The sequence below is a fragment of the Melanotaenia boesemani genome, chromosome 12, assembly GCF_017639745.1.
Source record: "Melanotaenia boesemani isolate fMelBoe1 chromosome 12, fMelBoe1.pri, whole genome shotgun sequence".
In the NCBI taxonomy this organism is placed as follows: domain Eukaryota; kingdom Metazoa; phylum Chordata; class Actinopteri; order Atheriniformes; family Melanotaeniidae; genus Melanotaenia; species Melanotaenia boesemani.
In genome coordinates, this window is record NC_055693.1 from 14,231,668 (window position 1) to 14,246,775 (window position 15,108).

General features: G+C 41.1%; 1 protein-coding gene across 1 annotated transcript; it reads right to left on the reverse strand.

The window, feature by feature from the left end:
• Positions 1-5,324: 5,324 nt before the first annotated feature.
• On the reverse strand, positions 5,325-14,152 carry sik1 (salt-inducible kinase 1). The gene is made up of 14 exons (XM_042001593.1): positions 13,890-14,152; positions 13,233-13,432; positions 13,021-13,137; positions 9,925-9,988; positions 9,646-9,807; positions 9,168-9,292; positions 8,949-9,072; positions 8,627-8,847; positions 8,360-8,509; positions 8,152-8,262; positions 7,800-8,025; positions 7,453-7,707; positions 7,145-7,334; positions 5,325-6,854 (listed from the first exon to the last, which is right to left on the reverse strand). The coding sequence occupies exons 2-14, from the start codon at positions 13,383-13,385 to the stop codon at positions 6,335-6,337; spliced, it is 2,418 nt and encodes an 805-aa protein (XP_041857527.1). The 5' UTR covers positions 13,386-13,432; positions 13,890-14,152; the 3' UTR covers positions 5,325-6,334.
• Between the last annotated feature and the right edge of the window lie 956 nt (positions 14,153-15,108).

Sequence of the window (15,108 nt, forward strand, 5' to 3'; positions counted from 1 at the left end):
GTAACAATGGCTCTTTTATTAGGAAATGTTGCAGACCGCTGCCCTAGCTGGTGAAGACACACGCTGCTAAAATGTGTTGGTCAGCTTCAGAACTTCTGTGTGAGAGAGTTTGGTGTATAAACTTGTATTATTATTGGAGAAGGTGACTGGCTAATTGTGGAGTGTTGTGGCTAATTTCATAGTGTTGTGACTTTTGTATTGCTGTAACACTTCTGGGCCACCGTAATTAGCAAATCACAAATGACAAAACTTTAGACCCTGTCATAATAATAGACAAAAAACTCCAAGAATGAATATATCTGTGTGCAACTACATTAGCGTATGTTATGAACCTAACATATGTTATTAAATATTAATGATGTCTTGAAAGTAGGCTTTATAATTAAAAACATGCTGTTTAACTGCTGTTTTTTGCTGCAGGCTCCACTACCCATTTAAGGTCTGAGCATTACAGAAATGTTTCCTACTTCTTAATGCATGCAGATAGTCATGTACTGGAATCTCAGGGACAACTTGTGCTGGTCATATGAGTCCTGTGTTTCTCTGCACTGGGTGACCCAGACTGAACTGCAAGTTGCACAGAGCTCAGTTTACACCCACAACAAACGTGTCAGGGTTATATCACTTCCATATATCTGCCACTGACGTACACTAAACCCTCCACAACAAAGAATAAAAAGGACAGTTCAGCAGGGTGTGCACCCAAAGTAGATGTGCAGTAGGAAGGAACACATAAGGAATCAGCAGTGCATGAGCTCACTTTAAGTGTGGTCAGTAAGTCAGACATTTGTGTATGTTTATACTAAACTGCAGCCTTCAACAGTCGCAACAAGGTTACTGATGCTGTACTGCAGCTGTAACAAAAGCACCTCAGTCGCAGGTTCTGGTCTGCATCTGTAGGGTCTCATCTAATGCCAAAAGCTACAGAACATTTACTTGCTTTTTAAATAATTATTAAATGATCTGGTAGCCCACAGTGTGTCTTTATGAGGAACTCTAATGCAACACTGAAAACAATTTTTTCATAAAGGACCTGTAAAACCTGTTTAGAAGTTGCAATGCCTGTACTAAATGAAGCAGTAAAACTGAGCAATGCATGTGGATTTGTTTTGTGAATCACTTCTCTACTTTCACAACCTGTAACTCGACTTGTGTGCCAGATCATTACCCTGATAAGGTTCTATCTGAAAAGTTTTCTTTTCAAATTCTCGTAGTCTAGTAACTAATGCTAACATAAAAGTCTTTATTAAATACAAATTATAGTTTATTTCTTAGACGACATGTCACCTGTACACTGTAGCCCGGTAGTAAAGTCAGTTTTTTAGGTTTCTTAAGTGTATTTTACCCTTTTTTTTCATTTCTTGCCAAAAAGAAAAAAAAACTTTGTACAAAAAAAAAAGTCGAGAAACAGAACAAAACATGACATGATGTGGCACATGGACAAATGCACACAGGGACACAGGGAGATTTTTATCTTTTGTGTTACCTCTGCAGGCCTCATACAAACACATGTTTTGTATACAAACATACAAAACATGTTTTGTAACGTAGTACTTTAACAGATTAATTATAAGTGCAGATGAAGAGGTTTGCTATAATCAGAAACTCAATTGAGAATGTTGCAGTTAATAATTTCTTAATTCTGAATAATAAACAGTAGTAAGCAGTTAAATGATTCAGTTCATTCCAAACAAATAGAAATTGGAGTGTATTTATTAAATCACCATTAAGTCATATCAATTGCACTTTATATTCTAAAGACAAACGTAAAGCAAAAAAAAAAAAAAAAGCAGTGAAACCAGAAAAGCAGCAACATGCTTGATGTTGTTTCTGAATACAATAAACCGCTTCATCTGCATTTGCAATTAATCTGTTAAAACACGACATTACAACAACATACTTTCTGTTAACGTGGATATAATGTCAGGTGTATGCTGAGAGGGATCAGCACCTAAAGTGTCTGTCAGATGATCTTTTCTTGTAAGGGAATGCAAAAGTATTTCAAAATCTCCTTGTGTCCCCTTAGGGGTCTTCATAGATAGATAAGGGAAAATAAAGATAAAAAAAAAAAAGTAAACAAAAATACTAATGATCGTAATGATGTGTATTCTAGCATGTCTGATTTCCTGAGAAACAAAAACAATGTTGAGAACTCATCCTTCTTTTGGTAAGATGTGCTAATTTTGTGTCCAATAAGTGAATTTCAGATTATGGGTGGGGCCTGATCAGGCCACTAGAGCTGACCAATTAGAGCAAAGTAGAACCTTTAGGCTGGAATGAGACCTGGTGGCCTTAGTTGTTACAAGAAACATACAAATATAAGCAAGCAGATGACACTCCCTGCCATTTCATGGGAGCCAAAAGATTGCTCAGAGGTTTTGAAGTTCACAGTCGAAGCTGGCTTAATTATAACAGTAAGGAGTGACTTCCATCTTTTCCTCCCTTTTCTTTACCCCTAAAGAGGATATTTTGGTGCATCTGTATCAGTATTTCAATATAAATGTAATACTGGCTTAATGCAGACCTGACACACAATAGTTTGACTAAGCCGTAAAGAGAATCACACACTTCACTGGTCTCACTTTAGCAGAGTAAAGTCTTACTGTCTGCTTACTGTTTAACCCAAAAAGCACTTAATCTAAAAGTTCTGGTATTTATCTGTCTAATAATTACCCTCTGTTCAGGACAAACTACTGAGCAAGACATTTATAGTTAACCACCAATGTTTTTCCAAGTAAACAAAACATGAATTGTCAGTTATACTGTTAATGAATGACACAACAAAATGAAAGAATAAATAGTCATATATATATATATATGTGTGTGTGTGTGTGTGTGTGTGTGTGTGTGTGTGTGTGTGTGTGTGTGTGTGTGTGTGTGTTTTAATTTTAGGTATAAACACAGTTTTTTGTATTTATTTAACAGTAACAAAATGTGAAGTAAAGAAGTTAACTCTCATTGTCAATGATCAGAAAGTATTAATAAATTAACATTGAACTGATGAATAAAAATACCATCTGAATGATTATGAATGATGGGTAAACTGGCCAGATCCCTTGACAATAAAAAAAAAAGGTGTGCATTGGACAGATTCTTTTGTTATTTAGAAAACACTTAATATACATAGCTCAGTGTGTCATTTGCTTCTTTCTGAACTAAAACTCAGACATCCTGAGGTGATGATGACTTCTATTTGTGTGACCTTTACTGCAGCTGGTAACAATTACTTTGCATAAAGTGTATGTAAACACTAAACTGCATTTTAAACATGCAATGAGCAGCAGATGGTCACGATTTGTTATTTATGGTATGTTTGCTGGGTGATATGAGAGCTAGTCTGCAGCAAGCAGCAGCTGATGGCTGATATGTCTGTGACAGCTGGACGTGTACACAGAATCCCTTTCAGGTTAAACCTTCCAGAGCAGCTAACCAACGATAACGGGCCAAATGTCAAGCCATATGTTACACGTGGAAACTTGCGTCAGAGAAGTGACCTCTTGCAGTGTAAATACGTACATGTAGTGAGCAGCAAAGCAACACATTTGAGACTTTCTTACTCTCTAATCTGGCAGGAGATAATGAGCGAGCAGGGAAGGATGAAGAAGTGCAGCAGAGTTCACTTGGCTTATGCACAGCTTGGCTTCTCATGGTGCGGTTGCGTCACTCGACTCCTACATCGCTCTTCCTGTGAGACGTCAGACACCTGTCCATTCACTAGGTGGGTCATCGGGGTGTGATGCATCATTGACAGCATCACTATGCATCACAGCACTGTCACAATGGGCAGGATCATCATCCGGGAGTCTTGTCACTGAATACATTGCTAGTATTTTGTCATCTTGTACCATCTGTATTCAATGCTGCTTTGTTAAATCATTGTTGCAATGTTTACGTATATATTAGACGCTGTCTAAGTGCAGATTAATGAAGTAAAACTTTATTACAAACCTTGTTAGATTACTAAAGTGCACATGGGCCTCAAGAAAGAAATATTTTCTATGTTTTTGTGTGTGCAACATGAGCTCATAGGGCTCACAATGCATGGTTTTAAATTATAAACCTGAATAAAAATACATGAAAAGATGAAAAGTCTAGCATAAAAATGTTAACATTATAGAAACAGGACACCAAATTTTAGGAAGTGAACTTTATTTAAAATAAATAGCCACATAAATAAACAATCTTCCTTGAATAAGCATTCTCTCTCCTTCCCTTCCTCTCTCTTACTCTTCTTCACACTCACACATACATCCACACATGTGCTCATGTTCACACAGTCAAGTAACAAATCAAAAGAAAAGAACATGAAATACTTCTTATTATCCAAAGTTTATCAAAAGGGTCATCTTACAGATTTGCATCAAGAATCTTAGTGTTTCAACAGTTGTGTGACTTTTTTTCCTTTACGAGACAAAAAAAAGTCAAATGAATAAAGTGCAAATTTTGCTTCAGTTTAAACAGCAAGCTCAAAGGGCAAAGAAAAAGAGGGGCCTCTGGATGAATGGCTCCTAATGGAGCCATCCTTCTTTCTTTCTTCAGTGTTTCAGATCGGAGACGGAGAACTCTGATCGTTAGTTTGTTCGGATAAAGGCACAAGAGCTGGTTGTGAGTGCAATCAACCAAAAACTGTTGGGCAGAAAATATCAACACTGCATCTTTCCAAGGTAGAACTTGGGAAAACACTGCTCTCCTACGAGAAGTTTCACAGATATGAGAGAACTTAACTTAAAACACACATCGCTAGCTGTTTTCCACACACCAGCTGAACTGCCTGCACAGATACACCTCTAGCCACTGAATTTAGCCACTGAGTTTAACTTCCTGCACAATATGGTATTGCTATGTTGTGATTTTTTCTTCTTCTTTTCTAGAAAAGTAAATAAAGTAAAAAAAAAAAGAAAACACCACCATGGTCCTGATAGTAACAGCTAGTTATTGACAATAGGTGTAGTATTTTTAGGATTTGGTGGTAGCGGGAGCTTTTCTCACAGCAAAAGCTCAGGGAATTATGAAAGCTGTAGCAAACCACAGTGCTACATCTTAAGATAGCATTTAAAGTTAAAGACAGTAGTGTGTTTGTTTGTGTTATATCATCCATGTCTTGTGCTGTTCACTCTTTGGTAAAACCCCAAATTCTTCCTTTAAGTTGAAGAACTGCAGGAAGAAAAGAAGCATTTTTTAAATGCCTTCTTCTAAACTACTACAGTGTCATGTGAACATGTTTTATAACTAGTACCTTTTCTGGTCAGCTAGCTAGCACAGCAAGATCAACATATTCAAAGTTTAAAAAGAAAAAAAAAAAAAACCTCAGGCAGATACACATGTATTTCTGACCATTCTAGGCAGAGCCTCATCTTTCCATTTTATTTCCATGTAAAATATTGCACTGTTCCCACAGTCTTTGTTCTTTCCATATGAAAAATATTCCTCTGATAATCTGGAACTGACAACACATTGTGTGTTTTTTACTGAAATTTCTAAACTGTTTTCTTGTAGCCTGAGGAGGTAGAAAAAGCATCTAACAAAAGTGCTTAGCAAACGAAGAAAAGATGGATTCACACAGTAAAACGTGCTACTGAGCTGACTGGTGTACCTGTTGTGCTTTGCTCAATCAACAAGACTATCTTCATTCAGTTTTGGCTGATGAGGATATAGCACTCTTCTTGCAGCTTGAGGTAAAAGCAGCATTTGCACAAGCTAATCTTGCACAGAAAAAAAAAAACATAAAATGTCACAGTTTCAATACAATTCAAAATCCTTCAGTGAATGTTTGTAAGCTTAGGGCACTATACTGCATGTTCATTGCACTGCTACAGAGAATGTCTTTTTAGAAAGGCGAACAAATTGGGGAAAATGAATGAAGAAAGAATTTTGGTCTTCCATCCAGGCAAGTGAAAAACATAGCATAAAACTACAAAAAAGAGAGACAGCTGAGGAGGGAGACTTCCTGTTTTAGAAATGAAAATAAAATAAAAAAAATCTTAACTTGAACAGCATCAAAATGTGAGAGACAAATGGATCGGCTATCATCAGCTCTCATTTCATTCAAGTGAGTCCATTGGAGAGCTGGAAGAGTCTTTTCAGTCTATTATTGCTTCTCTGGTGGTCTGATAGGAATTTAACACCTCATCCAGAGTTTGGTTATTGCTTAGTCTTTAGCTTATATGATCTCTGAAACATACACAGAATGAATACATATGTGTGTACACATTCTCACATGTGTACCTCATGTTAATGTCTAAATTTGTTGCTTGCATCAGCATTTTGTTCTTTTTCCCCACTTGTGCTCTTTTCTTCTGAGCTTAATATCAAGCCGACAGTCATGATGGCTGTTTTACTTCACCATCACACAGCTACTGAGCTGCTGCTGTCCAGCCAGGCCCAGTTCCTGCATGCTTGAATCTGTGCCGGGGACTGAGCCTCTGCTCCACACAGCTGTTTTAGACAGGATGGAGTGGGAGCCTTGTGTTGCAGACTGAGGCTGCCGCTGTTGGAGGCCGGTGTAAGGGTGAGGATGGGATTGCTGGCTGATGTGCAAACGTGCCTCAAGAAGGTAGGCAGCAGAGGCCACGGGGGACAGAGAGGAGGAGTAGCAGGATGAAGACAATGAAGAACAGCTGGAGTAGGAAGTGTCGAGGGACTGATGCCAGGGGCTGCACTGCAGACTCGCTGAAGTTTGCTGAGGAGGCAAGGCGGATTGGGTGGAGGTGTCAAACATGGAGGAGGAAGCAAATATGGAAGTAGGTGGAGGAGAGGGTGACTGCTGCTGTGCCAGGAAGAGCAGAGGATTTTGGGTGGGTCCTGTCTGAGTGGCCTGGACCTGAGGCTGAGGCTGGTGCTGAATCTGCAGCATCCTGGAAACAGACACAAAGATCAAAATCTGTACTGCATTTGGATGAAATAATTTCAAATGCACTTATTAAGTCCATTTAAAATGCTAATGTTTTAGTCTTTATATGATAGGCTCATGAAAATACAAATAATTACCATTACAATTATTAAGAAAAAAGGAAAAACAAGTTCTACGGTTGTAGGGAGCACGTACATAGACATTTTATGCTCTCCTTCAGCTTGAAAACTTCTAATCTACATGATCTATGTGGGCTTTAATAACAGGGTGCTTTCATGTTGCAGCCAGTCTCACCTTTGCTGGTGCAGCACCTCCTCCAGCATGCTGCGGTGCTCAGAGAGCGCAGGACCGATTGACCCTCGGCTGCCGCGGTTACAGGAAGGGGGAGGAACAACCTGCCTGGTCAGACCCTTGATCTTATTTAATCCTAGAAGCCCTTTCGTGCGTGTGTTTTTCCTCAGCTGTTGGCGGAAAGCTTTGAGGCCTGCAGAAAGGCGTAGGAAAATGTCACACAATACTCCCCTGAACCTTTACAGTGACAAAGTAAAATGAACACCAGATTAGATAACATGATAGATGCTTTTGTAGTCATGCGCTTGTACCTTGTGTAAGGGACGTGTCGGAGGCTCTGCGACCCTCCTGAAAGCTGGCAGAGGGCAGGCTGCCCTGTGCCTGCGGTTGGAGGTGGGAGGAGAGAGCCAAGGGAGCTCCAGCAGGCAGCAAAGCTCCACCTTCGGCCCCAGAGGCCAGAAGTGTTGACATTCCACCCATAGCAGCTTGCAAAGTAGGGGCAGGACTGGATGAGGATTTCAGACAGCTGTCAGATGAGGCTCCATCTGACGGACTGACCACAATACCTACAGCGACAGGACAGGGTAAAAATTAGAATTGATACCACAAGCGGAGTGAATGTTACGTGCTTTCTCAAATACATATTTATCATGCTCACATGGAGGGTTGCATTGGTGAAAACGAGCGGAGACCTCAGCCAGAGTGTGTCTGCGGGAAGTGGTGGTTGGTGGACACAATGGACCGAGAGTTTGTGTGGCCTCCTCCTCCTCCAGGTCTCTGGGCTTCACCTCCTCGCTGATGCTTGTCTCCAGCAGGCTGTTGGGTGAAATGGAACGGTTCCAGAGCAGTCTGTTCAGGCTTGCCTCCACTGGGAACACCACACGCTAAAAAACAGATGAAGGTAGACCGTTAGACACTGACAGCAAGATGAGTATTTTCACGAGGTCTGTTAGTAAACAAGAAATCATGCAAGCTAGTGAAAGCTGCCAGGTTCTATTTAATAAGTTTACCTGGAATAATCCGCCTTGGTCGCACTCCACCTCTGAGTACACAGGAGGAGTGTTTTTGGGTGGAATTGAAAAAGCTGTAGGTCTAAAACTGTCAGCGGACTCCATAATCACCTAGAAGCAAGCAGAAAGCGCCGAGTACTTTAGACCTCAAGCAGAGGGTTGGATTAAGACTAGCTTGAGCTTGCTACATCCAGAATGGAGTGCTGACCTCTGGACCAGTGGAGTCAGAGGTGCTCCTTGGTCTTTGGCTCCAGGTCCCACACTGACGATTCAGCTGCTGGGTTCGATGCTCTCGTACTCTCTCCAGCAGCAGGTAGTAGATAGCAGAGAAGTGGTTGTAGCTGCTGCTTTGCAGTGACTGAGGAAAAGAACAGTAGGTTAGTGAGTTTATTGACAGGAAGGAGGATCTTACTAACACCCTAGATCAGAGCAAGTGCTAACCTCTCCACCTCAAATCATTTGTTTGCTCCATTACCTCAATAGTCCTCTGGCGGTCAATGCCTAATGTGTTCATGATGCCCAGGACAGGTTCGCTGTAGTCGCCCAGGTTGGAGTTGTACTCTGTGAGGGAATGGTTGAGGGTTTGGTGCACAGCTGTTGGATCTGCCAGCATCCAGCGGTGTTGCTTGATCTGGGCCACAGAGATCCTTTTGGCTGGATCCACCACAAGCATCTTACGGATCAGGTTTTCACAGTCTGGAGGAGAAAACAACTAATTGGTTTTTGCTTGTGGATACTTTGCGTAGTATTAGTAATCAGCAGTAACTGCTTTGATTAGGTGTCAGGATCATGGATACCTTGAGACATGAAGAAGGGGATTCTGAATCGTCCCTCTGTGACTCTCTGTCTGAGTGCAGGAAGGCTAGGTCCATCAAATGGAAGAGAGCCGCAGACGAGAACGTAAAGCACCACTCCAAGGCTCTGTGAATGAAAAGACACAAAATGAGGATGTTTACCTTCTTTTTTCAAGAGGTTACCATATATAACATATGTATGTTTTCCTGATAAGGGCTTACCCATATATCCAGCTGAGGCCCCTCATACTCTTTCCCCTCAAACACTTCAGGGGCAGCGTAAGGCGGGCTGCCACACCATGTAGACAAAGGCTCCCCTGCATTGTAGAAGTTCCCAAACCCAAAGTCTGGAAGTCACAGAGGAGCAATTTATTATTACCATGCCGTTTGTTCTGAGACACTGCTCACACATGAAAAATGACTGTCTCTGCCCTAGTAACCCCTAGCTGTCTTTATGAAAGGCAGTGCATCTGTGTGCTGAACAAATTTCCTCTGGTTATTAGTCTTGGTGAATTACTTAATTATTCGCTTTTAATTAACACAGAGACAGAACCACATTGATTTAATTAGAGCCGTTTAGGAATCCCAAAGCAGCAAATACTTCCTTCAAACCAATTAACTCTGTCTCACATTGTACATCAGCTTGCTTGCTAGCAAACAGGTAACCATGGTAACATTAAAGGGTATACTGTGAACCTACCGGCCAGTTTGATATTCATGTTGGCATCCAGCAGTAAGTTCTCAGTTTTTAGGTCCCGATGGACGATGTGGTGTCTATGGCAGTAGTCCACCGCTGTGAGAATCTGCCAGAACTTCTTTCGGGCCTCATCTTCACTCATTCGGCCATTTGAGGTGAGGTGGTCTGAAAGGGTGAGGGCATATTTTAGGTCAATACCACATGTGAGACAGAAGTGCTGTGGGGTTCATTTGTCAGACTATCAGGATAAACAGATTTAGTGCACATGGCACAGGAACTCACCAAACATCTCCCCGTTCTTTGCATACTCTGTCACGATGTATAGCATATCTTTGGTCTCCATGACCTGTAACAGAGAAAAGGTAAAAGAAAAAAAAATTAAACCAACTTGGTCCTGGGAAACTGATGATATTGAAAAACACATTTTTAGTCTGCTTTAGGCGTTTCAAGGCATAAGACATTTTCTAACCACTAAAATCTTCTAATAGTTCTCCTGATATTTCTTCCACTTACAAGAAATGCCCTGACTTTCCAATCAATGTGCTATTACATAAGTCAGCCAACTTCCTGCACGCATTTTCCTCATGTCTTCAGACCCGTTTATACATGTCAAACCCAAAGAGAAATGCTTGATATTCACACACACACCAGCTGATTCAACAGTTAGGAGAGTTTTCCTGAGGCTACTTTTTTCTTGGCAATGGATGCTAGTGTTGAATTTCAAACTTCCTCTATCTCCTTATGTCAAAGTAACACAGCAATGGATTCACACAGAATGTTCACATGGGTCCTGTCTGGTGTATGAAAAACAGTGTACATGCAGTCACTCAAGACTGAGCGCATTTTGTGGAACGGAAAGACGAAATTCTCTTTTCCTGGAGCTCACAGACTGCCTCCATTTCCCTTGAGAGGCCTCAGGGACAGAGCTGAAAGGTTGCACAACAAAGCAATTTTCATCAGATGACAAAAGCTTCTGTGAATAGTGCTGCAGGCCAGCTCAGAATTGAATGTCACCAAATTTCACTGAATTCAAGAGCTTTATTCTTTTCAGCCACCAGGCCCTCTAGAAAGATTCAATAAACATATATTACTAGGCAGGAAATAGTCTTTATCTGCAAGATTGGGAAGATGTCTGGAGCTCAGTCACCTTGAGGTGATGCTCACATCACAGCTGTTCAGCACAGACATGGCATTTCAAGGGCCCCTTAAGCCTTCATACATTCATATTTTACCTTTTAATGGCTGTAAACAGCTTTAAGGTCAAATCTTTATCACAAAGGGTAAGCATTAAGAAAAAATAAAAAATTAAAGCTCCACAGCATGGCAGATCAGGGTTAACGCTTAGTGCTCCACCAGTGGACTCTTTTAAAATCACATGAGAAAAGTATGGGATTGATACAAGGTTAAAGAGAGACCGAGACAAACAGTAAGACAATGATCCTTGACTATGGAAAAAAAGCATCTCGTTCTTATGAGACTGGCAACTGAGTGGAAGCAATATTCAGTTTTGTTTTGTTTTTTGTTTTTTTTCAGATCAGAGGTCTCAAAAGGAAGATCCCAAAAAACTGCACAAAGACAACAATGTCACCCTCAGATCACAAGACTGCCTCATGCCACTTCCCTCCCTTTGTACAGGAAGACGAGAATAAGGTTCTCCAGGGGTTAGGAAGATCAAGCTCCAACCATCTGACTAGCATCACCTCAGTCAACACATGATTGTGGGGTGAACGATGTACAGGATGTAGACTGACAGAAGTCATCCATGTCTAACCACAGAGCAGTGAGAGCATCTTCAGGACCCGCTTAGTGATGCAATCTTACACTTCACTATCAGATAATGGGCTTCATGGGTGATTAAGCAAATTGTACTTGAGTTCATCCCTTTTCAGTCATGCTATCTGGAGCAATAGTGGTTTTATCAGTCTGTTAAAGACCCAGCACGCAATCAATTCAACACTGGTCACTAGGATTCCTCTTGAAAGCAGTAAATATCCCAAATGAATGCTCATCCCTACTGTGTATTACTATCCAGGCTTGTGCCTTATTGAAACGTAATGTAAAGGCAACCACATCATATTCTGTAAGCATTCAGAATATATCAAGAAGCTTTCATTAGTTCTACAAAAGGAATTTTTACATTTGAATTCAAATAATTCATTATAAACCAAACATTATTGTATCATAAAACGCTTAAAACCACTGTCTTCCCACAGTTAATGATAAAACTGTTTTATTTATACCTCTTGAACTTTTGAATTATTTATATATAGGTACTAAGCAAGACTTTTAAAAGAGGCTACAACTAAAATGTCCAAAACATAAAGATATGTGTTTAGATCCCCCCCCTCTGAAACCTTTATATTTTACCAAAATGCTACTCTTCAATGACGGGAATTATTATTTTGGTGGGAACAGGGAGGCGAGCTTCATAAAAATAATGTCACGCCCTTATTATTGCAACCCAGACATGAGTTTACAGTTAGAGCTGCTCAACTGCTTAAAACCAGTTGTAAAGTAATCCTGAAAATTAGCAGGAGAAAAGGCAAAAAACAAGGGGAAAAAAAGGAAAACTGTAAATCTGAATAGAAAGGGCATTGTGTGTTTGCTTGCATGGGTGTGGGTTTGTGTATTTGTTGCCAGACGCGTGCCGAAGTACTTGTGAGGTCAGCTGAGTGGGGAAAAAGCGGATTCTTCCCACTAAGTCTTCAATTTGATTAAGAGTAAAGCAGCGCTTTGTGGGAAAGCCTTCACGTGACGCGCAGACACATTGCACTTGGCTTTAACAGGTGCTAATTGGGCTTAAGGTCCTAACACACTGCACTGTTCCCTCATTAACGCTCACCTGACTGTTCTTTTCTCCATTTCTCTGCAGTAACCTCCACAATACCATTATATAACTGAAAACATCTGAGAAAAGCATTGTTCCCACCACCAACTAGTGCCTATAACTATCCTTGCAGTTTACTTCCCTAACACACACAGATACACACAGACAGAGAGACGCAGAGGGAGGTCAAAAGGGATTGCACTAATGCTGTTGTGCTGTACTTATGATTCAGAGTACCCTGAGAATCAGCAGCTCTCCACAAGCTGGTCAAAACCACTTGGATAGCAAATGCCCCTTATTTTTGTCACACATTAATAACACTGCTGCATTCACATATCTCCAACATCAGGACGCTGTGTTCTGCAAGGTAACAGCATTGTTCAAGGGAGCGCGTTTGCAATGCTTTACACGCCACATCCACGCATGCATTCAGACAGGCTCCTTGCACATGGAGCCCTGCACAGACCAGCACACACGCCAGGATTCTACACACATGCAAACAGATGCACAGCAAACAGCAGGAATTCAGACAGGTCTGAGATAATTCACACCTGGTAGAGTTTGATGATATGCGGGTGGTTTAGCAGCTTCATTATCTGCACTTCTCTGTAAATCTTCTCCAGGTTGGAGGGATTCAGCCTGGTCTTATCTATTATCTTTATGGCCACCTGAAACAAACAAACAAAAAAAAAGTTAAAAATGGATTTTTAAAAGGTGCATCCTAAAGCAACAGCAAATCCAGATAAAGGGAGAAGCTGCTGACCTGCGTTTTGGTCACTTTGTGTCTGGCCAGCTTTACGACTGCAAAGTTTCCTTTCCCCAGCGTGCGGATGATCTCATAGAAGCCGACCTGCAAGGGCCTCCCCTGGGCAGGGCTGGGCTGAGCAGCCCTGCTGGTCTCTGTCATGATCACCATGGTGTACTAACTGTAGTTACAGCGTTGGGATAAATGAAGGCTTGTACCTGCAGAGACCAACACAGATGTGCATAATGTGTATTTTTCATTAAATCATGACCGATTAGTTCTTAAATCAATGTGTAAATAGAAAGTGTGAAACATTTCTCGTAAAATGAATTATTTGGAGGGAGAGTCTGGACTGAGATATTTTTTAAATGAACCTCGTCGCGAATAAATTATTCAATGTGTCTTAGTTGTAAACCGTATTTTAAAACCAATTAAATATTATTTTATTGTATAATTAATTCATTATAATTTTATTTTAATTAATTCTGAAATTCATTCAATTAGACAAAATATAATCTTGTGAAAATGACAGAGAGAAGAAAACAAAATAGAAAGTAACACAGGCGTAAAGTTAAACGGCTTGGCTAAAAACGGAAGGTGACTGCAATTGGAAAATGTTGTAAATGTTGTAAAACAAATATTGAATTGTGGGGTTTTAAATAAAGTAGGTCTTACCTTAAAAAGAAACAAACTGCCTTCTTTCACAGTTTGGAAAGCAGTGCGACGAAAAGTAAACCATTCCACCACTTCGCCGGATTACAAACACATCAGAGAGGGAAAACTGTGGGAAACAAGTGCGGAGTAACTTTTCCTCCTCCTTTACTTTGAGTTTAAACAACAAGTCTGTCGGCCCAGGACTGCGCGGCGGCCGGTGTGTGCCTGTGAGCTCCGCCGGAATGCAGAGCTGAGGGCTTCGGCACTCACTGGGGGAACTCCTCCTTCTCCTCCGCCCTCCCTCTCTTCGCCACCATAACAAATTGATACCCACCTTATTAACGTCACACCCGCGTCAGAGCTCCGAGCTGGGTGCAAGGCAAGGCCGGACCCGAGCGCAAGGCGAGGGTTGCCGGGCAACCGCGCGGCTCAGGCGCACGGTGACGCGAGTGCTGATGGAGAGGTTGCTTGGAGATGGGGACGATGACGTCAGTCGTAGAGATGTGTCACCACGTGATGTTTCCCTTTGCCGGTCTGTTGCTCGCGGAGTTGCTCGCTCTCACTATTCCTCTCCACAGAGCGGCTGCGCGCGCGCTTTCAGCAGGAAGAGAAACAGAAAGCAACCAAGGATCCTCGGTTAAATGTGTGCTGAGCAGTTTATATACTTTACAACACTCTAAAATGAAAATAAAAAAATGCACATGAACATTAAGATCCCTGTGTGTAAACCTGTTACCACTGTTTAGTTATTATCTGTCCTGTTTTACCTGTTAAGCAGCACTGCTACATGGTATTCTTTGGCTTCAGTTCATGAGTTTCCCACACACGTTTTGGTAAAATATCTTCTTGGGAAAGGCTGGGGAGGGAGGGATAAAAAAATATCTTTGGGGTCATTAAAATGTGTGGGAAAATAAATAAAATTCAAATCCCTGTGAAGACTGCTGTCCTGTCTATGCTGGTATTGTATTAATAAATGTTAACTGGCTTCAGAGCAAATGGATGTTAGATCAGAGAATTAAAAAAAAAAGTTTAGGCTTTTTGCAGAAGAGTGCTTAATAGATATTGCTTGATGTAAGGAAAAAAGAATAATGGGATCCCCCTCTACATTAATTATGACCTTGCAGATTGTGCATCCAAAATATCAGTTACATGCTGCTGATTTTCAGCACAGACAGCACAGCTTCTTTTACTTTGGCCAAACTGTCTCCAATTTCTAAACTGCAACATACACATGATGTCC